Raw genomic sequence first — 22,812 nt, 5'->3', positions numbered from 1 at the left:
TACTGGCTAACCCGTAAGTACTTACCAAGGTTTACCCAAAGGTTTAATAGATGTTTCTGGCTAGAATTTCAGGAACTTAGGAGTTGGGGAGAGATGTTTCAGAAAAGGGCTCAACTGGAGGGAAAAGGAAAGCCAGAAATGTGAGAAGAAGCAGCAGGATAGTGAAATTTACTCTTGATGATGTCCAGATATAAATGTCCTACAAGGAGTGAGGAGAAGAACCACAGGGTTGATAAAGACCTTTTCTGTTTAGTTAGGTCAGTTACAGTTAGCTATTTTTTTTACCCTCTTATGTATTGAACTGTACACAAGAGCTTGAAGTGTGTGACTTGAAAAAATGGAAAGCCAGTTATCCAAAATGGCTGGAGATGTCCTTCAAGGCAAATCTGATCTGAATTTAAGCACAGCACATGCAACAAAGAAAAGGAACGCAAACTGACTGCAGTGGGGTTGAATTAATGTAATCTGAAGAACTTTCACTGTGTGGATAATCAGCACTCCTTTTGTTGCCTCTTGCTTGGTTCAGCATGTTATAAATATACACAATATATACATACAAGAGGCAGACTTCCTTTAAAAGTAAACAAAGTTACTAAATTTATGTAAGTAGACTATTTTGTTTATCCTCTTTGAGCAGTAATGTCACTGCTATGATGGTATGCACTACAGGATTATGACACAACATGGAGAACAGGACTTCTTGTATACATGGCTCAATCCATACTACTACATTTTTGTTTAAAAATGCAGAAGCTAGTCTCCATTTCTGCCTTTTGTTCATACAATCCTGGCGTGTTTAAACCCACAAAACTAAGATGATTTTTAAAATCACTTTCCAGAGCAGTAGATTTTTTGTAAATGATGACTCAGTGTTTCAGTGTGGATGGATGAAAACAGACAGTTTTGAAAGCACAGACACTAGTTGTGCTCTGATTGGTTCATGCTTATTACGTGGTCCTTTCCCGATTGAATTCCTCCTTGTGATCACCTTTTACTCGTGTACTACTCTCAATAGTAATTACACCATATCCTCAGTCTAAACTAAACATGCATTTTTGTTAGTTTTTCATTTTCGCCACTGCTGTTCTCCGTGGGTAAAGCTGCAAATGAATGTCTAGCATAGGGGATACTTCCTCATCCTTCTTCCATTGATGCGCACATGCACAGTGTAGGTGAACGGCTATGTCATATGTATTATTTGGCTATTTTGGTGTTAGTGGGGATACTTTTGTAAATGATGTGAAAGCTCCAGAGTTTCCTTTAGTTGATTTTTTTCTAAATGAAAACGTAGTATTGTGGATGTAACCTAAACATTAATGGCTGGGATAAACTGCAAAGGATGGCCTCTAGTCAGGCCGAATTTAGAAACAAATACGATGAATAGACCCTAGCAAGAAGAGAAGAGGGCCAGATGGAGAGAAATTACGGTAGAATAAAAACAGAACTATAGGGGTTGGCAAAAAAATTGGAGAAGCTCTTCATTTTGGGAGGCACACGGCAACTTTTTCAAGTTTACTAAGGGATTACTAAAAGGAGAAAAGATGCTTGGTGTTATCATTTATTCTGCTTTGTGTGACAGCTTCTATTTTTCTCCCTGGAGTTTTTCCAAAAGGTACTTTATAAGAGACTTGTATCAAGTTATCTTTGGTCATGAGTCCCATTTAATCCCCTCAGGATGGTAACCACTGGATGAGCACATGGATACGATATAGAGAATATCGCAATCCATAGACCATTCTCAAACAATACACTAGTAGAACAACAAGAGCTGGCAGCCTCTACAGTTGTTAAGGACAGTTTTACTGTGTCCCAAATGTTTGTCATAGTATACATGTCTGGTGCTTTTCTCCAAGAGGACAATGTACAACCTCACTTAGATTCCATTTCACAGAAATACCTTGTAATGAGACCACCCTCAGTGGGTAGCCATGTGATGGACACTTACTGCAGCCTTCTCTACCGTCACCCGGTGTATAATTTTCTGTATATTTCTTGGTTAGATGTCCCACCGCCCATCATCCATACGAGTTCATACCATGAGCGCTGTACCTCAAACCAATAATTTTTATGTTTAGCTCTACTGCAGACCATTAAACTGTACTTTTGGTCCAATTCTAAAACACTGCTTACTAAAAAGTTGCCTGTTCTGGAGCAATGCTTCTGTGTCAAAGTATTTTTTGTCACAGAGCTATCTTACTTACTTACTACCATGCATTTACTTACATCTACATTTACTTACTTAGCGGACACTTCTTTCCAAAGCGACTTACAAAAGAAGTCAACAAAGCTAAGTAAACTTCAGTCTGGGAAACTGTTAACAAGCGTCACAGAAAAATGGGTACAAAATTGATCATCACGAGTGAAGAGCTCAGAACAAAATACAAGTTGAGTTACAATTCCTAACAGAGACAATCAGTTAGACATAAATTCAGCAAACAAGAGTCTTCAAATGTTTATCAAACAGACTGAAGGAATCAGACTTTCAAATGAACGTGGACAGCTCACTCCACCAGTCAGGAGCTACACATGTAAAGAGTCTGAATTGAGATTTCAAATTACATAGAGTTGGCATCACCAGTCATTGTTCAACAGCAGACCTGAGAGGTCCAGAAGGAGCAGAGGACTTCACAAGAGCCTCCATATCAAAGATTTAAACTTAATGCATGTCACTACAGGAAGCCAATTAATTACTGTATATACTCGTGTATAAATCGGGTCTTGAAACCCAAAAAATCGATCCTAAAATCAGGCCCCGGCTTATACGCCCATTCAAAAATACGACACTTAAATACATCTTCTTGCTTCCTCCAATTTCGCACCAGTTTCTCAGACACATCAAATTTTGTTGCAGCAGCGCAGTTACCAATTTCTTTTGCCACTTCAACAACTTTTAATTTAAAACCAGCTTCATATTTTCTTTTGATAGAGCACTCCATCGTAGATAAGGGCTACTCTAAAGATAAAGGTGTATGAGGGCGTGAAATACAAAAAACATAAAACAGTGCAAACATCATTTCAGAATAGTTCGGGTATTACTGTGTGGTCATGTAGGCACAATACATAGAAAAAAAGGTAGTGTGCTCTGTGGTTACTCTCTCAGGTGGGCGTTAGTATATCGTAATCTCTTGGACCAATAGCGCGAGTTTTCCGCATTCGACTTATACGAACGACATTATAAAATACCAGAAATTATACGGTAAAATCAAGCCCTGACTTATCTGCGGGAAAACTTAAATGCGAGTATATACAGTAATCTGAAAAGCATGCGATCTTATACATTGCCATCCCTTCTTCACAACATGCACAAGCATTACAGTGGGCACATTCTAAAATAAATTTCATGTTTTATATCCTATAATACTAATTACTATTCAATAAAGGACTGTTTAGTGAAAGCTTACCATTAAGAGCCATTGCTGGCATGACCAAAGACATTTTTGGACGTGAAGTCTTGTTGTGACTGATGGCAGGCAATAATAAGTGGTCCTAGAAACAAACGGATCAGAATAAAAATGACAGGAAATAACCTGTGACGGAGCAACATCTTTCAGGTGCAGCATTCTCATCAGAATTTCTAATCCTTTTTACAGTTATATACTACAGGTAAGGCAGCTTTTTTGCTGCTATGCATCAAAAATCTGGAATAGGTTACCGAATGAGATTTACCAGGCTAACACCATGGCTCATTAAAAAAATAAAAACTCCTAAAAACTCACTTAAATTTGGCTTTCATTTTAATGGCTACATTTTAGCTGTACTCCTAATATAATATATATGCACAGAACTATCATATTCTTTGTGGATTTTCAATCTTTACTAATCTTGTACTTTTCTCTGCTTTCCTTTCTGGTTTTCTACACCACCACCACCTTTACAGCCAGCTACAACATTGGAATTAAAACAGATACCCCAGTTATCCATGAGTCCCACTGCATCAAATCCTCTGGGACAAGGTCTGGAAACAATGAAGAATGACTTAAGACCATTTACAGTTAGGTCCATAAATATTTGGACAGAGACAACTTTTTTCTAATTTTGGTTCTGTACATTACCACAATGAATTTTAAATGAAACAACTCAGATGCAGTTGAAGTGCAGACTTTCAGCTTTAATTCAGTGGGGTGAATAAAACAATTGCATAAAAATGTGAGGCAACTAAAGCATTTTTTAACACAATCCCTTCATTTCAGGGGCTCAAAAGTAATTGGACAAATTAAATAACTGGAAATAAATGTTCATTTCTAATACTTGGTTGAAAACCCCTTTGCTGGCAATGACAGCCTGAAGTCTTGAACTCATGGCCATCACCAGATGCTGGGTTTCCTCCTTTTTAATGCTCTGCCAGGCCTTTACTGCAGCAGCTTTCAGTTGCTGTTTGTTTGTGGGCCTTTCTGTCTGAAGTTTAGTCTTCAACAAGTGAAATGCATGCTCAATTGGGTTAAGTTCAGATGACTGACTTGGCCATTCAAGAATTTTCCATTTCTTTGCTTTAATAAACTCCTGTGTTGCTTTGGCTGTATGTTTTGGGTGGTCACTGTCCATCTGTATCATGAAACGCCGCCCAATCAATTTGACTGCATTTAGCTGGATTTGAGCAGACAGTATGTCTCTGAACACCTCAGAATTCATTCGGCTGCTTCTGTCCTGTGTCACATCATCAATAAACACTAGTGTCCCAGTGCCACTGGCAGCCATGCACGCCCAAGCCATCACACTGCCTCTACCGTGTTTTACAGATGATGTGCTATGTTTTGGATAATGAGCTGTTCCATGCCTTCTCCATACTTTTTTCTTGCCATCATTATGGTAGAGGTTGATCTTGGTTTCATCTGTCCAAAGAATGTTTTTCCAGAACTGTACTGGCTTTTTTAGATGTTCTTTAGCAAAGTCCAATCTAGCCTTTCTATTCTTGAGGCTTATGAGTGGCTTGCACCTTGCAGTGCACCCTCTGTATTTACTTTCATGCAGTCTTCTCTTTATGGTAGACTTGGATATCGATACGCCTACCCCCTGGAGAGTGTTGTTCACTTGGTTGGCTGTTGTGAAGGGGTTTCTCTTCACCATGAAAATGATTCTGCAATCATCCACCACTGTTGTCTTCCGTGGACGTCCAGGTCTTTTTGCGTTGCTGAGTTCACCAGTGCTTGCTTTCTTTCTCAGGATGTACCAAACTGTAGACTCGTAATATTGTAGCAATTTCTCAGATGGATTTTTTCTGTTTTCACAGCTTAAAGATGGCTTCTTTCACCTAAATGGAGAGCTCCTTTGACCGCATGTTGTCTGTTCACAGCAAAATCTTCCACATGCAAGCACCACACCTCAAATCAACTCAAATCAGCCTTTTATCTGCTTAATTGATAATGACATAACGACGGACTTGCCCACACCTGCCCATGAAATAGCCTTTGAGTCAATTGTCCAATTACATTTGAGCCCTGAAACGAAGGGATTGTGTTAGAAAATGCTTTAGTTGCCTCACATTTTTATGTAATCGTTTTGTTCACCCCCACTGAATTAAAGCTGAAAGTCTGCACTTCAACTGCATCTGAGTTGTTTCATTTAAAATTCATTGTGGTAATGTACAGAACCAAAATTAGAAAAAAGTATGTTAGGTAGAATGCCCAGTAAGGCTTGGGTGGTCTGTTGGCCTTGGGACCCCTACAGATTTTTTTTTTCTTTTCCAGTTTTTCTAGCTTAACTGGAGGTTTTTTTTTTTTGGTTTTTCTCTCTTCATGGCCATCTAACCTTATCATCAAACTCATCTTTAGAGACTTACACAATGCGGTATTATATATACAGACTCTACTTTTCTACTAGTTATACTTTAGTATACCTATGTTACGCAAGCTTGCATTGATTTTTTATTATAGTCATTATTATTCTTGCCTAATGTAACTTGTTTTTGTTTTCTTGAAACTATTTCTTTGATATCTGGTAAAGCACTTTCAGCTACATTCTGTGCATGAAAATGTGCTGTAGAAATAAATGTAATTTTTAAACTTAAGCAACCCACTCCCCAACTCTCTCAAAAATTTATACTTTTCTGATTTTTGTCATTTGCAAAATGACTAACTCAATTTTTGAGTCACAGAACACTACAATCAAAAAACTTTATAATTAAGGTTCTCACCCTCCTGAATGAAACAACATAAAAGGTGTCCTCTCGGCGGTCAATGGCATCTAAGAAATCGTCATTTCTCTGATCTGGTCCAGGGTAGATTTGCAGCTGGCTGGAAGAAACCCTGAAAAGAACAAGGGAGAGAAAAACAGGTTCGGCCTGAAAACATTCTGTCAGCATGGCAGGTAAATGCCAAAGGATGGGGAAGAGAATGCATTATTGGGAGCATCAAAGGATCCACGTATAAAGCCTTTAAAATGAAAAAGGTAAATCACAAAATCCGTTCTCTCAATGAAAAGATAAATACCTCACATGTGAAGTCCTCTAATGGACCATTTAGGGCAAGTATCATGACCTCAGAACAAAGACACCCACACCCTTCAGCCATTTCAAAATGTCACAAAGCAAATGAACAAATAACAAAGTCTGAATGATGTACGAATTATAAGGTAAACCTAAGTATTATACTGTCACTTTTTAACGATGCACCTTTACTTTTCAAACACCCATCAAACAACTGCAAGTGGTAATAAAATGTTTTAATTGGCTCTTCAACAAAGATACAACCCTGTAGTAATGAGAGCTAAATTACTAGATCTCTGACATCCAGGAAAGAATAACTATATTTTATTATAACAATAGTCAAGAATGTGGCAAAAAATTGTACTTAACATAAAAAACTATCACAACTGACAATTATATGAATAAATAAATGAATGCTGTTAACAACATATACTTTGAAAAAAATTCATATTGCACAGTGCTTGCCACATGGCTCCAGAGTTAAATTCCTGGCCCTGTAATATCTGTGCTAATGTTTTCTCCACATATAAGTTTTCTCCAGTTTTCTTTCTATATCCCAAAGATGAAACTGACTGCCCAATATAAAACAGCGTTGGTGTGCTCAATGCACCAGTGCCCTGACCAGGTCTGCCACCTGCATTGTGCTCATTGCTGCTAGGACAGGTTTTGTCTCCCCAGTACTCAATTACAAAATGGGGAGATGGCCTATAAACACACACAAATTTTCTGCACCTCAGTTCATGCTAAGGATGACACAAATGACTAAAGCTCAAAGTCATGGGTTCAGTTTTCAATCCAGGCAATGTCTCTGTGAAGTTTTCACGTTCTCCCTGTATTTGTGTGGGTTCTTATTCCAGATTCCAAAGATGTGTGTGTTACACCTACTGGTGGCTCTAACTAATTCACTTAACTCAGTCAATTCTTTTGATTCATTACAATAATTTTTAGGATAAAATGCTGGTGCATATGTAAAGTTGGGTGGGGGAAAATTCCCTTCCGATCATATCTCAAATATATAATTTATTAATTAAAAAAATAATTCACATATACTACATATACAATTATACATTTTACATGATGATATTTCATATGACATTGTCCTGTTTCAGTTTAAGATGCAAAACTAAAATAAGATGATACATTAAAAAAAATCACAAGTGAAAGATAATCAAGTGACTCATTCATTGGGTAATAATTTATTCACAAATCAAAATAAACAAGAATTGTATAACTGATTCTTGGTTGATGATTCAAAAGAATCAGGTAATGATACATGCCTAGTACAGTTAATAAGCCGTAAAACAGTGTGTGCTGAAGTTGAATTGCAAAATAAATGTTAGATATTACAATAATATTTTTTTTATATAAGGTTCAGTTTTGTGTGACTAATTTGTTGAAAATACAAAGGGACATGTACACAATGGTTAAAATATTGTTTATATATTCAGTTTAACATTTCCATTAAGAAATTTTATATTAGAATTTATTCAGTTTTGTTTTGTAAATGTGCTGTTGCTGTATTGTATGACGAATGTGAGAATCATCACTGACAGAATTTTCTTTTAGCAATATCGTTATAGCTTGAATTCGTAAGAATCATAAGTGAAGTGAGTTGACAGTCATGATTCAGGTGGTTCTTGTGCATATGTTTTAAGCATCTAATAGTGGCAGTGAAATAAAAAATGCTGATGTGATCATAAAGGACATACAGTGATCCCTCGCTATATCGCGCTTCGCCTTTCGCGGCTTCACTCTATCGCGGATTTTGTATGTAAACATATTTAAATATATATCGCGGATTTTTTGCTGGTTCGCGGAATTTCTGCGGACAATGGGTCTTTTAATTTCTGGTACATGCTTCCTCAGTTGGTTTGCCCAGTGATTTCATACAAGGGACGCTATTGGCAGATGGCTGAAAAGCTACCCAGCTTACTTTTCTCCTCTCTCTTGCGCTGACTTTCTCTGATCCTGACGTAGGGGGATTGAGCAGGGGGGCTGTTCGCACACCTAGACGATACGGACGCTCGTCTAAAAATGCTGAAAGATTATCTTCACGTTGCTATCTTTTGTGCAGCTGCTTCCTGAAAACGACATGCTGCACGGTGCTTCGCATACTTAAAAGCTCGAAGGGCACGTATTGATTTTTGATTGAAAAACAAACTCTGTCCTCTCTCTATCTCTCTGCTCCTGACGGAGGGGGTGTGAGCTGCCGCCTTCAATAGCTTTGTGCCGCGGGTGCTTCGCATACTTAAAAGCCAAACAGCCCCTATTGATTTGTTTGCTTTTCTCTATCTATGTGACATTCTGTGCTCCTGATGCGCACTCCTTTGAAGAGGAAGATATGTTTGCATTCTTTTAATGTGAGATGGAACTGTCATCTCTGTCTTGTCATGGAGCACAGTTTAAAACTTTTGAAAAAGAGACAACTGTTTGTTTGCAGTGTTTGAATAACGTTCCTGTCTCTCTACAACCTCCTGTGTTCTGCGCAAATCTGTGACCCAAGCATGACAATATAAAAATAACTATATAAACATATGGTTTCTACTTCGCGGATTTTCTTATTTCGCGGGTGGCTCTGGAACGCAACCCCCGCGATGGAGGAGGGATTACTGTATATGTGTTTTATCAACCCCATTGGGCAGCACTGAGTCAATCTGTTCATGCTTACAAATCAATTTGAGTCAATCATTCGCTGATTGCCAAACACTATCAGTCTGTTCTTCCTTTGCACTCCATATTACCAGGATAAACTCTGCCCTATTATCCTGAACTAGAGTAAGAATGCCTGAAAATTAATGGAGTGGGTTTCTGTTATTTAAATGTCACAAAGTCAATTTATTTTTAGTACAACTTGCAAAGTCATAATTTCACAAACTATGATGCATACAAAATAGAAAAAAAATTCAATAAAAATGTACCAAATTAAAGTTGATGAAAGAGGTTCATCATGTGACCAACATGAAAACCTATTTTAGACCCAAGCAGAATCTAAGAGGTGAAGAATCTATAAGAGTCAGGAGTCTCTCTTTCTATCTTTGTAACTATCTTTTTCTGAAAAAGTGAGAATTCATGGTCTTGCTGGTAATGTAAAAGAAGTGCTGTAGGTTAAAAAGTCTGAAAGGGGGTCCACTGGAAACGGACAAGAATAGAAAGTGGGTGGGACTTATCTGGGAGCTCTCTTTAATAAAGAGGAACAATAAGAAAAAGGGAGATGGGCCATTTAAAAAATGAATGAATTAAAAATCATGACTGGAGGTGGGGCCTTGATGGAGAGCACCTGGTGGTCGGGCTTGCACCCATGGAGCTTGGCCGAGCACAGCCCGAAGAGGCAACGTGGGTCCCCCTCCCCAAGGGCTCACCACCTATGGGAGGGGCCAAGGAGGTCAGGTGCAGTGTGAGTTGGGTGGTGGCCGAAGGCTACAGAAGCTGGCTCTTGGGACGTGGAATGTCACCTCTCTGAAGGGGAAGGAGCCTGAGCTTGTGCGTGAGGTTGAGAGGTTCCGGCTAGATATAGTCGGGCTCACCTCGACGCACAGTTTGGACTCTGGAACCAATCTCCTTGAGAGGGGCTGGACTCTGTACCACTCTGGAGTTGCCCCTGGTGAGAGGGGCCGAGCGGGTGTGGGCATACTTATTGCCCCCGACTTGGAGCCTGTATATTGGGGTTTACCCCGGTAGACGAGAGGGTAGCCTCCCTCCGCCTTCGGGTGGAGGGACGGGTCCTAACTGTTGTTTGTGCGTATGCACCAAACAGCAGTTCGGAGTACCCACCCTTTTTGGAGTCCCTGGAGGGGGTGCTAGAGGGCATACCTTCTGGGGACTCCCTCGTACTGCTGGGAGACTTCAATGCTCACGTGGGCAATGATGGTGAGACCTGGAAGGGCGTGATTGGGAGGAATGGCCCCCCCGATATGAACCCGAGTGGTGTTTTGTTATTAGACTTCTGTGCTTGTCACGGATTGTCCATAACAAACACCATGTTCAAGCATAAGGGTGTTCATATGTGCACTTGGCACCAGGACACCCTAGGCCTCAGTTTGATGATCGACTTTGTGGTTGTGTTGTCGGACTTGCGGCCACATGTCTTGGACACTCGGGTGAAGAGAGGGGCAGAGCTATCAACTGATCACCACCTGGTGGTGAGTTGGCTTCGATGGTGGGGAAGGATGCCGGTCAGGCCGGGTAGGCCCAAACGTGTTGTGAGGGTCTGCTGGGAATGTCTGGCAGAGTCCCCTGTCAGAAGTAGCTTCAACTCCCACCCTCCGGCAGAACTTCGACCACGTCCTGAGGGAGGTGGGGGACATTGAGTCCGAATGGGCCATGTTCCGTGCCTCTATTGTTGAGGCGGCTGACCGAGCTGTGGCCGTAAGATGGTCGGTGCCTGTCGTGGCGGCAATCCCCGAACCCGTTGGTGGACACTGGCGTGAGGGATGCTGTCAAGCTGAAGAAGGAGTACTACCGGTCCCTTTTGTCCTGTGGGACTGTGGAGGCAGCCAATAGGTACTGGCAGGCCAAGTGGAATGCGGCTTCGGTGGTTGCTGAGGCAAAAAACTCGGGCATGGGAGGAGTTTTGGGGAGGCCATGGAGAACGACTTTCGGACGGCTTCGAGGAGATTCTGGTCCACCGTCCGGCGTCTCAGGAGGGGGAAGCAGTGCCGTGTCAACACTGTATATGGTAGGGATGGTGCACTGCTGACCTCGACTCGGGACGTTGTGGGTCGGTGGGGGGAGTACTTCGAAGACCTCCTCAATCCCAATAACATGCCTTCCAATGAGGAAGCAGAGCCTGGGGACTCAGAGGTGGGCTCTCCCATCTCTGGGACTGAGGTCACCGAGGTGGTCAAAAAACTCCTTGGTGACAGGGCCCCGGGGGTGGATGAGATACGCCCGGAGTTCCTCAAGGCTCTGGATGTTGTAGGGCTGTCTTGGTTGACACGTCTCTACAACATCGCATGGACATCAGGGACAGTGCCTCTGGATTGGCAGACTGGGGTGGTGGTGCCCCTCTTTAAGAAGGGGGACCGGAGGGTGTGTTCCAACTTCAGAGGGATCACACTCCTCAGCCTCCCTGGAAAAGTCTATTCGGGGGTTCTGGAGAGGAGGGTCCGTCGGATAGTCGAATCTTGGATTCAGGAGGAACAGTGTGGTTTTCGTCCTGGTCGCGGAACAGTGGACCAGCTCTACACCCTTAGCAGAGTCTTGGAGGGTGCATGGGCGTTCGCCCAACCAGTCTACATGTGTTTTGTGGACTTGGAAAAGGCATTCGACCGTGTCCCTCGGGGAATCCTGTTGGGGGTGCTCCGGGAGTATGGGATACCGGACCCCCTGATAAGGGCTGTTCGGTCCCTGTACAACCGGTGTCAGAGCTTGGTCCGCATTGCCGGCAGTAAGTCGAACCCGTTTCCAGTGAGAGTTGGACTCCGCCAGGGCTGCCCTTTGTCACCGATTCTGTTCATAACTTTTATGGACAGAATTTCTAGGCGCAGCCAGGGTGTTGAGGGGGGTCCGGTTTGGTGGACTCAGGATTGGGTCACTGCTTTTTGCAGATGATGTTGTCCTGTTTGCTTCATCAGGCCGTGATCTTCAGCTCTCTCTGGATCGGTTCTCAGCTGAGTGTGAAGCGGCTGGGATGGGAATCAGCACCTCCAAATCCGAGACCATGGTCCTCAGCCGGAAAAGGGTGGATTGTCCTCTCAGGGTTGGGAGGGAGATCCTGCCTCAAGTGGAGGAGTTCAAGTATCTCGGGGTTTTGTTCACGAGTGAGGGAAGAAGGGAGCGTGAGATCGACAGGCGGATCGGTGCGGCGTCCGCAGTGATGCGGGCTCTGCATCGGTCTGTCGTGGTGAAAAAGGAGCTGAGCCGTAAGGCAAAGCTCTCAATTTACCGGTCGATCTATGTTCCTACCCTCACCTATGGTCATGAGATATGGGTAGTGACCGAAAGAACGAGATCGTGAATTCAAGCGGCTGAAATGAGTTTCCTCCGCAGGGTGTCTGGGCTCTCCTTTAAAGATAGGGTGAGAAGCTCAGTCATCCGGGAGGGGCTCAGAGTAGAGCCGCTGCTCCTCGCATCGAGAGGAGTCAGATGAGGTGGCTCGGGCATCTGATCAGGATGCCTCCTGGACGCCTCCCTAGTGAGGTGTTCCAGGCACGTCCAACCGGGAGGAGGCCCCGGGGAAGACTCAGGACATGCTGGAGGGACTATGTCTCCCGGCTGGCCTGGGAACGCCTCGGGATTCTCCCGGAAGAGCTAGAAGAAGTGGCCGGGGAGAGGGAAGTCTGGGCATCTCTGCTCAAGCTGCTGCCCCCGCGACCCGACCTTGGATAAGTGGAAGAGGATGGATGGATGGATGGATGGCCATTTAAAAAAAAGAGCAGGAGATGTGACACTTGGCTTTAATGACCACCAAATTATTCAAGACATCCTAAAGTACTGAAAAAAAAAAACCTGTGACCTTGGTAGAAGGATACAGTGCTGGGAGCGGGCTTGAAAAATGTCTACTGGTAAGCCATTTAAGAGCTACGTTTATCCATTCTAAGTGCACTCTCTGCCATGCATTGTACAATTCACCATTCACAAATCAGATTGGGTTTCTGTAGTTACATCTACAAGGACTAAAACAAATTAAATACAGTTTGTCATTTCTTGACTTTCCTTTAATTATTATTTTGCCTGCATTATTTTTATCAGAGGTGAAATACATTTCTATTCTGGGTCTTGAGTGGGTTTGTAAATAATTTTTTGTACTTTTAATGTGTATTTTTTTTTTCTTATAGTCATGTGTGTTTTTTTGTTCTGTTCTTTGGTGTGGGATCAGTAGAGAAGTAGTGCTGATCTCCCATTTCTCCAGTAATTGTATAGGGTGCTAACTATGTAGCCACTGTCAGTCTAGTTTTTAAAAAGAGCATTACAAAGTAATAGCAGAGACCACTTTTCCTGCTAATTGGTAGCTTAGCATTTTTTTTTTTTTAAGTTTCATGATAACATTTTTGTGTAATTCTCTTTATAAAGGAAGCATACAACATAAAATTCAAAAATTACAAATTCCTTTTTTTTTAAATGTAATAGCTAAACAATCCATTTGGCCAATGTGAATACTGCTAACTGAAATTGATAGATGATGGACAAATGGTTCAAAATTAGTGAGCACTCTGACTGGTGTTGAACACAAGTATTATTGAAATGGTGGGGAAAAAACAATGTGCTCTTAGGCAAATATTTAAATTACAGTCAAAGAAATTATAGTAACTGATGAGCTAAACCAAAGATCACAGATGGGACGGGCATGAAGCTCAAAAAAACAATAAATGAGTGACTGAAAATAAATCGACCAAAGAAAAAAGGCTCCAAGGCTCTATGGAGAATAGTTTCAGGGCCAAAGAAATTTTGTGAGCTTTTTGCTGCACAGACAGTGGTTGGTTCAGTTTTTTGTTAAGAATCTAAAATGAATGTCCAAATGGGTGCATTTATTTCTGAAAGAGTCATTGCAGAGGTGTCAACTCAACTCTACTTGACACCTTTGTTATCAGATGAAGTATGGAGCTTTAGAGTTCATTCAGGAATACAGGCGATGGTGTAGCTGGATTGCTGCATCCCTGTTAAATCTGCTGTTCTACAGCAGTAAAGAAAGATTGACTGTTCTTTTTTAGAATGCAAACCTACATAAAATTCACATTCTTAAGCAGCAGCAACCAGTCCTGGACTGGGTGACAGTTCAATTAAGCTTCCACTGATGCAAGGTTAATGTAGAATGACCAGTCAAGCCAACATGTATGCCTTTAAGGATGTCAGTGTAGTAGAGGAGTGCCCAGTGATAAACAGAAGTCAGGGGGAGAACACATAAACTCTAAGCCAATAATGACTGAGTAAAGAATTTGAACTAAAGACCTTGGATCTGGATGGCAGCCGAGCTAAGCACTGCACCACCATGCTATCTGAGAAAAGTGTAATTTATGCAAAATATAAGCACACACTGAACTGGAGTTCACCTTGGCAGAAAAACCATGGACAAATTCCAGAATGTCACAGGGCCCACTCATGCTCTTACAAATATAGGGAACTTACCTGTCTACAGTCTTTTGTGAATGAGCTGGAAGATATCTTGACAGGTTGAACTTCCTCTGTTGGGCCTTCTGCAATTAGAGCAAAATAAAATTGAAATGGTTAATCAACTGATTTCTTAGTGGTCTAACATCAGTATTTAAAACATACCATGAAAACAACCTTACTCAGACCAGGCCTTTTTATTAGCACAGAATATCTGTATTATCTGCACATTGCTTCAATTCTTCTTACCTGTGCCATTCTTGCCTTTTTGGCACGCTGTGGCTTCTCTCCTAATTTTTTTCGGTCAATTTGGTGTCTGTAGACCCAACCATGCAGCTCATCTGCAAGTCTATAATTTATCACAAAAGACAAATGGGTCTGTAGTCATTATAATAGAGAAACAGATTTACACAGAACTGAATTTATACATAGAAATGTACATATGAAAATCCACATCCTCTCAATGGGGTTAATCCTGGCACAACTACTAACTACAAATGAGGTACAGATGGTTTCCTGGGCATCAGTTGCTATTTCAGAATAGTAATTTGTAAAAGCTGTAATAGCCTGAATAGTCTATAGCACCCAAAGAGTGAAAGACGACATGAATCACTGTACATTCTGCACTGCCATATTTAATATTTAACGTTTTGTTTAACCAATTAGACTTCTTTGCATTTTACAGTTTGTAACTCTGATAAATCTGTTTCTATATGCTAACCTTGTAGAATTTGCTACTTTACTGCTATCCTATTATGTCTGCAATCATTTATGGGTAATTATAACAAAGGGAATATCATTCTTTGAAACTACAATAAACTGCATTTATTAATGATATGGATGATCATTTCTGTCCTTACAAGAATACGGACTATTTGTCAGAAGACTGCATCTTTACAAACAAATCTAACCTCAAAGTAGTAATATGTCACTTATAGCAGACACCAAAAAATAACAAAGATAAGTTTGAATAGTTTTAAACATTTTTCAGTATTCATCACAAAACACCTTGGCTGATGCTTGTACCTGAGGGATTCAGTGCGATTAAACTGACGACAATCTGAAGTACTGAAGAGCTGATGCATATCCGAAGCATCAGGTCCTTGACATCAGAAAACGTTGCTGTAACATTTCTGAAGAAATAAACAAAACGAGTTAAATTAGCAATGAAAATAGCCTAAGCAATGTAAATAAAAGCAAAATTAAAAAGAAACAGTCTAAACTTCTCACCACCTGGTTTGTACCTCTGGCAGTAAACTGGGTTATGCATTTGGATGATTTTCCCATTATCCTTCTTGCTAATGTTTTTTTTTTTTTTTAATCTGCTTGCTAAAAATCATACTCACCTGTTAGAAGAACCTTACATTTATGAATGAGGTACCTGAAAACCCCTCACATGTAATAAGCCCTTTCTGCATACTTTGATAGTCTCTTGCCTCCAGGCGATGCACTCACAAGTAATCAGACGTCTCAACACTTTAAACAGACTTCATGTTTAGGAAAATCTTTAGCATAAGTGTAAGGAGAAATGGTGCAAGTTGTTCACCTTTCACATATATACTTTTACTGTAACAGGGATGGAATTAAGGTTCTTTAATATTGAGAACATTCAATTTCCAAAAAAAGTTTCAAATTAAGAAACATGTTAACTATAATATATAAAGAATGTAATTTCTAAAAATAAATAGATAAGTCACTGCACCATGGTTTAGTAATAAAGGAATATGTTTGATGCCTTACACAGTAACTCTGCAGACTATATGATAGCCCCGTGAGTGTTTTACACTGGGTGCTCAAGTTTTCTTCCTAATTCCCAAAGACAACTCTGATACTTGACTGGTAAATCAAACCTGGCTCCACAGAAGTGAAAGGGACCTATGATGGACTAGCATACCTAACATTTGATGATTGCGTGAATAGGCTCCAGCCCTCCAATGGTGATGTATTGAATTAAGTGGGTACAAAAATGGTCGGAAGGAATAAAAAAGAGGAGCAAAATTTCCGAGGACATGGAGAAACCATGCAACATTTCTGTGAAGGTATAACTCTTTTCAGTGATTTCACAAGCACAAACAAATTTATTCAGCAGAGCTCAACAGAATTGCTGTAGCACACGTATCATGTCATCAATGTATTTGGTTTTATAGGTAGATGTTCAAAGTGCATGTGCAAGTACCACCAGTCTGATTCATGATTCTCATTCACTTAAGATTTTTTTTTTTTAAGAGTTTAAACTGACTCATTAAGAGTGAACAAGAACTCTGTCACTGATGTTTCCCTCGTTCATCATACAATTACAATACACCAACAACACATTTATATTAGAATGTAACAATTGTTTGTGCTGAATTTGTCATTGGAATTGTTTTAAACAGAATTAATATTAAATGTCCTTTATGTCCTTTTGCACACTCAACAAACTAGTCACTCAAAACTGAAACTTATAAAAATATTATTCTAATTTCTAACAAATATTCATTTTCAACTTTACTTTAAAAATGCACATGTTTTTTTAGGGATTATTGACTGCACTGGGCATATGTCATTCAAGGATTCCTTCAAGTTTGAACTGAAACATTACCTGAAAATAAGGCACAAGATTCTTGTTCATTTCATTTGCAAACTGAATCATTACCTGCAAACAAGTTAAATTATTACTCACTAACTAATCATGTTATTTTAATTATGCATTTTAACTGTGTTGTCATGTTTTGCGCTTTCTAACAATGAATGTGAATTATGATATAATTTTGTATGAGTTGTTTAAAGAGATATTTGACTATTTTTTATATTCATCCTATTGATGAATCAAACTAATCAAATGAATTAGTAAAGTGAATTGAAAAGCCTATCACTAGTGAAGGCTCTCTTTTAATTTGGTCCTCTGCTGGCCCTGATGTTAAAGGCAATATGCATAAATGATACACGTGGGCAGATACCCTTAACTAAAACTTTTACTGAACCATTTAACTAGCTGGTAAACATTAATCAGGGTTCACGCAGCACAGATACAGTATGTATCACTCTTGGGGCTGTTAAGCAATAGAACATTCACGTAACCACACAATGGCACTCTAAAAGACGACAAAGAAAAGTCAATTAGAAGGGAAAAAGAAAATACAACGATGTAACATGAGAAGAAAATAATGGAAAAAAAAGAAATTAAAGGTGAGTGAATCAGTAGCCAACACTACCCACATCTCCCTATTTACTATTATTTTTATCTAAACAATCATTATATTAGCACAACATTACTCAGACCATCTTAACAAAAATAAGCGTTTTCAATGGCCACAGCCTCACCTAAAAGCCTCAAGTGCAAGGCAGGAAGCAACCCTGGAAGGAATCAATCAATCATAGGGTCTATTCCTGCATACTATCACCCTCGGCCAATTTGGAATTGCAAATTTTCCTAAATGCATATCATAGATAAACCATTGTACCTAAAGACGTGCAAACTTCACAGAGAAAAGGGCCAGGAGCTGAATTTGGAAAAGTACTGACTAGGCCAAGATCTGAATACAGGATGATGGATCTGTGAGCAAGCAGCACTAACCACTAGTTTTACCATTACCATATGTCTAACATCAGGGCTTAACATTCACTTTTGAAAAGGAGAGGAGATTCCCCACTTAAATTTAACACAAGAGAGGATTTCAGACTCTGTGAATGGAATAATGACATTAGTCACGGAGGCCACAGTCTTATTCGGGTAAACTGCTTTTCATGTCACATATGAAATTGATCTTTCAGATATTATTAAAGTGCTGTGCACTGAGCACTCATTTTAAGAACTAACGTTTCAGAAAAAGGTTCACAAGGCCTTAATTTAGCTTTATCAAACTTAGAGAAAAAACACTTGCCAATTAATACCATGCTCTACATTTCATCAGTCTGAATTCAACTCAAATAACTCCTGGTAACAATTTCATGTTTTGATCATCATCTGTTCTTAAACAAAGAGCCTTTTTCTGCCTGTCATCCTGAGCACAGGATTACTCAGCTAACAATTTCTGCCAAACCCCTGGGCAAATCTGTGCTGTGAAGCAAAGAATGATGACCAATGCACCAAGTAACAGCGTGAGACCCTATTGTTCAGCAAACATGAAATCATATAGCCGGTTCTCATCTATTAAACAAAAAGAGGACTGTTTTTAAATGTGAACACTCATTTAACATTAATAAAAAGTTAAGGGTTGGGGTTGCATTAATCATTACTTTGCCCCTACTCCATATTAACAGGCTGTATGTGCCAAAATGGGCGGCCATCATCTGTGAGTAAAATGCCCACATCAAAGCCTCAGTTCAGTTCAACCTCAACACCCATACACTCGACCACCTCTCCCCTCCCCATTCAAAACACAATTAATAGTATCCTTTCTGTCAGGCACTTGACATCTGAAAAGCTGCCGAACCATGCAAAGCAAAGCCCTTGTCTTTTAGACATTCAGCAGCCAGACAAGGCCAGAGGGAAGAGTGCATGACTAAGGATTTACAAATTAGGGAGCTGAACTTGGTGCCAGAATATGAACTGCCACTCAGAATATGACCAGAGAGCTTTAGAGGCAAACGAGGAGGGGTGAAGTCAAGGTTCAGTAAGGGTTTTCTGGGCCTTAAGGAGGTAATTATTAAATATACTGAACAAAGAAAGAAAGAAAGAACAGTGTTTCTTAAACTCATGGTGAAGTATAGGCGTGCTTTATACCTCTGACCTACTGTAAATTAGATGCAGAGCTGCTGTTTACATTTGAAAATGAAATGCAGCGCCAGGAAATGTGTTCTGCTAGACATTTCAGATTATTAGGCTGATCTTCACTGTTGTAGGAGGTATTTCTAATGTCGTTCATACAGTTATGAATACAGCATAAGAAGATAATCTTTTGTATAAACAAAATTATAATCAATTTGTTCATTTCCCTTTCTCACACAAAAATAGGTAAACCAATTTACATTAAATTTTGCATGTGTGTTGTTGTTGGTCCAACTTAAAATACTGGCTATATGGTGTATTGGGGAGATATGTTTTAATAGTTGGAGCAACCCAGAAACAAGTGTTGACGTCAGCACTACAATTCCCTTGAGTTGTGTTTACACAAGTTCAATTTTTAAAAGATAGTCTTTCCCAATTTATTATCTAAGAAGTATACAGATTCAAACATTTTGTATGGTGTTGATGATGATATACTTGTCTTGTTGGCAAACCCCTAATGAATCATTTTCCTCACTTTCAACCATACACCCAAAAAAAAAAAACTTTTAAAACTCCATAACACCCAGTTTTGCACTTGTGAAACTTCATGCGAAACAAAGCTCAACATCAATTTTGGGAAACTGCATGCGAAAGGAGTCTTGGCTATACCACTCACCACTACCTGCTATTAAGTGAAGTTATACATAATAACAGAGTAAAATTCAGGCAACGGACAAGGACAGTGTGGTGTGGTCATCTATACTAATAAAAGGCAAAGCCCTCACTGACTCACTCACTCACTCACTCACTGACTGACTGACTCACTCATCACTAATTCTCCAACTTCCCGTGTAGGTGGAAGGCTGAAATTTGGCAGGCTCATTCCTTCCAGCTTACTTACAAAAGTTAGGCAGGTTTCATTTCGAAATTCAAAGCGTAATGGTCATAACTGGAACATATTTTTTGTCCATACACTGTAATGGAGGAGGCGGAGTCACGTATCGCGTCATCACGCCTCCTACGTAATCACGTGAACTAAAAACAAGGAAGACATTTACAGCACGAGTCACACGCGGGAACGAAGGTAAATGACGTTAATTTTTGACTGTCTTTTAATACTGTGTAAGCATACATATTAACACATGTGCAATTAAACGTGTGCATTTACGGGGTGATTTCTCAGGCTTAAAAGCTCACCTTTTATCAAACGCGGGAAGAAAGGTAACTGACGTTGTTCACTGTCTTTTAATACTGTGTAACCATACATTAACACATGTCCAATTAAACGTGTGCATTTACGGGGTGATTTCTCAGGCTTAAAAGCTCGCCTTTTACTAAAAAGGTAAATGCAAAACTATTTTCAATCAGTTTATTGAAACGCTCCCGTTAAGGATTGCAATAACATATTCGCGAGATAAAAGAACGAAGTAGGGGGAAATGGAGGAACAGCCGCAAACAGCGAACAGCAAAAAATTAATTAAACAATTGAGAACGGAGCGAGTTAAGCATACAAGCATGTTCATAAGGGAAACAAAGCACGGTGTAAAACGTAACTTTAAATTAAGTTTATAGAAACGCTCCCGCTGCGGATTGCAATAACATATTCGCGAGATAAAAGTTTAATGAGAAGACACGAGGTATAAACGAACCACACGCCGTGGCGCAACGTTAGGGGCAACAGTTTCAACCATTCTATGATCTGCTTCTCGCAACTGAAAGACGGCACATGGCGGATGTTAGCCGACTTGCTGACCGCAACGTTAGGGGCTTCAACTATGGCGCTGACGCCACATCTCAGTGCCAACACTTTGCAGACTCTACTTAAAAGACACGCCCTCCTCACTGGACAGTTAAAAACACCAATCAAACTAACGATGACATCAAGTATTACCCAATCAAAAGTAGAAAGGAGGCATCTTCATAAAATGCGTGTGGGATGATTTGCATGAGACGCTGCTTTAAAAAAAAAATGATAAAAAAAAACGGGATAAATCCCGTCCAGTATTTATTCAAAACGGGACGCGCAATTTCATTCTCAACGCGGCACGATTCCGTATTTTAAAGGACGGGTGGCAACCCTACAGTGCCAGGTAACCACCCATACAATCAGATTGTGATTCAGACTAGGAATGCAATGAATGTAATTACCCCGATCTACATACAAGGCGAAAGTCTTGCAACATTCAAAGATGATGGTTTGGGATAAGTACACCATACAACATAAAAGAGCTTATGAAGCCTTGAACCGAAAAAAGCAAGATCTCAGAGATCGTAAAAAAAAAAATAGGAGGTAATGTCGTTTTACTCGCTGTAGATTTTAGTCAAACATTACCAGTTATTCCACGAGGGAGACCAGCAGATGAACTCAACGCGTGTTTAAAATCCATGCTTCTCCCATGCTCGGTTATATGTGTTCTCGGGTAGGTGCACCAAAAAATGTATACATTTAAGCATGTAATGGGCAAACAAAAAATGAGGTATACCCGAAGGCACTGCAGTAGTACTTAATGTAACTTTACTTCTTAAATGTTAATGTTTTACTGTTTAATAATTTATACACTTCTTATGTTGTTCAAATTCTTTTATCAAAATACCACTGACAGCGCAATGCACGATAACATGGAGTGAATACACCATACGCATCCGCCCACGGCTGCCCTGCTGTGCGCAGATAGGAGTTGATTCTACAATAAATAAAATAAAGATAAAAAGAGTAAAACAATCATCACCCATAAAGCGTGTGTGTGTGTATATATGTGTATATTATATGTTGATATGTGATGTGTATATGTATATATATATATATATGTAGATATGTATATATATGTGTATATGTATATGTTATATATGTTTATATGTGTGTGTGTGTATTTTATATATAAAACACAGCAACACTCATAACAATGACAACACAATTACATTGACAATCATGTTACATTATTTTTAAAATGTTTCCTTTTTTTTTCATAACCTCTTTAACACACTACTTCTCCGCTGCGAAGCGCGGGTATTTTGCTAGTATATATATATATATATATATATATCATCTATATATATATATAAAATCCCTATGTGCGTCCAGGTGTCCGTGTGTGGGTGTCTTCTGATGAAATGCGCATGCGCGGGGCACGGTGCGATGCGCGACATTACTGTCAGAGAAAGTTAGAGGCGTTTTACAGAAATACAAACCAGTATTACTGCGAGAGGAAATTAAAGGTACACAATACAGTGACGCATATTACAGCCACATACAAGCCAGTATTACTGTCAGAGGAGATTAAAGGCATATTACCGACGCGCACCCCTGTATTACCGCCAGAGAAAATTAAAGGTATATTACGGACATACAAGCCAGCGGACATACAAGACGGTATCCTTCAATAAGGGTGCGCACAAAAAGGCGAGCCTCAAAAGGGCGACCTCAATTGGGCGCAGCGAATAAAGGCGTGCGTAAATAAAGATCTGCACCTTTGTTGCTCTTCACATATTCCAGAGCCATTTGAACTAAATTATCTACGAACGCCTTTATTCGCCGCGCTCAATTGAGGTCGCCCTTTGAAGCTCGCCCTTTTTGTGCGCGCCCTTATTGAATAGAGCCGTACAAGACAGTATTACGTCACAGAAATTAAAGACACACAATAAAACAACGGCAGCC

General features: G+C 40.1%; 1 protein-coding gene across 1 annotated transcript in view; it reads right to left on the bottom strand.

The window, feature by feature from the left end:
• Positions 1 to 22,812, bottom strand: part of atf6b (activating transcription factor 6 beta) — a 96,599-nt gene that overhangs the window by 3,488 nt on the left and 70,299 nt on the right. The window contains 6 exon segments of the mRNA XM_051920274.1: positions 3,402 to 3,486; positions 6,131 to 6,242; positions 14,486 to 14,553; positions 14,717 to 14,816; positions 15,494 to 15,557; positions 15,560 to 15,600. Coding sequence (XP_051776234.1) covers positions 3,402 to 3,486; positions 6,131 to 6,242; positions 14,486 to 14,553; positions 14,717 to 14,816; positions 15,494 to 15,557; positions 15,560 to 15,600 — 470 coding nt within the window.

Source organism: Erpetoichthys calabaricus, chromosome 1 (assembly GCF_900747795.2).
Source record: "Erpetoichthys calabaricus chromosome 1, fErpCal1.3, whole genome shotgun sequence".
Taxonomy (NCBI): domain Eukaryota; kingdom Metazoa; phylum Chordata; class Cladistia; order Polypteriformes; family Polypteridae; genus Erpetoichthys; species Erpetoichthys calabaricus.
This window is presented reverse-complemented; position numbering and strand designations above follow the sequence as displayed.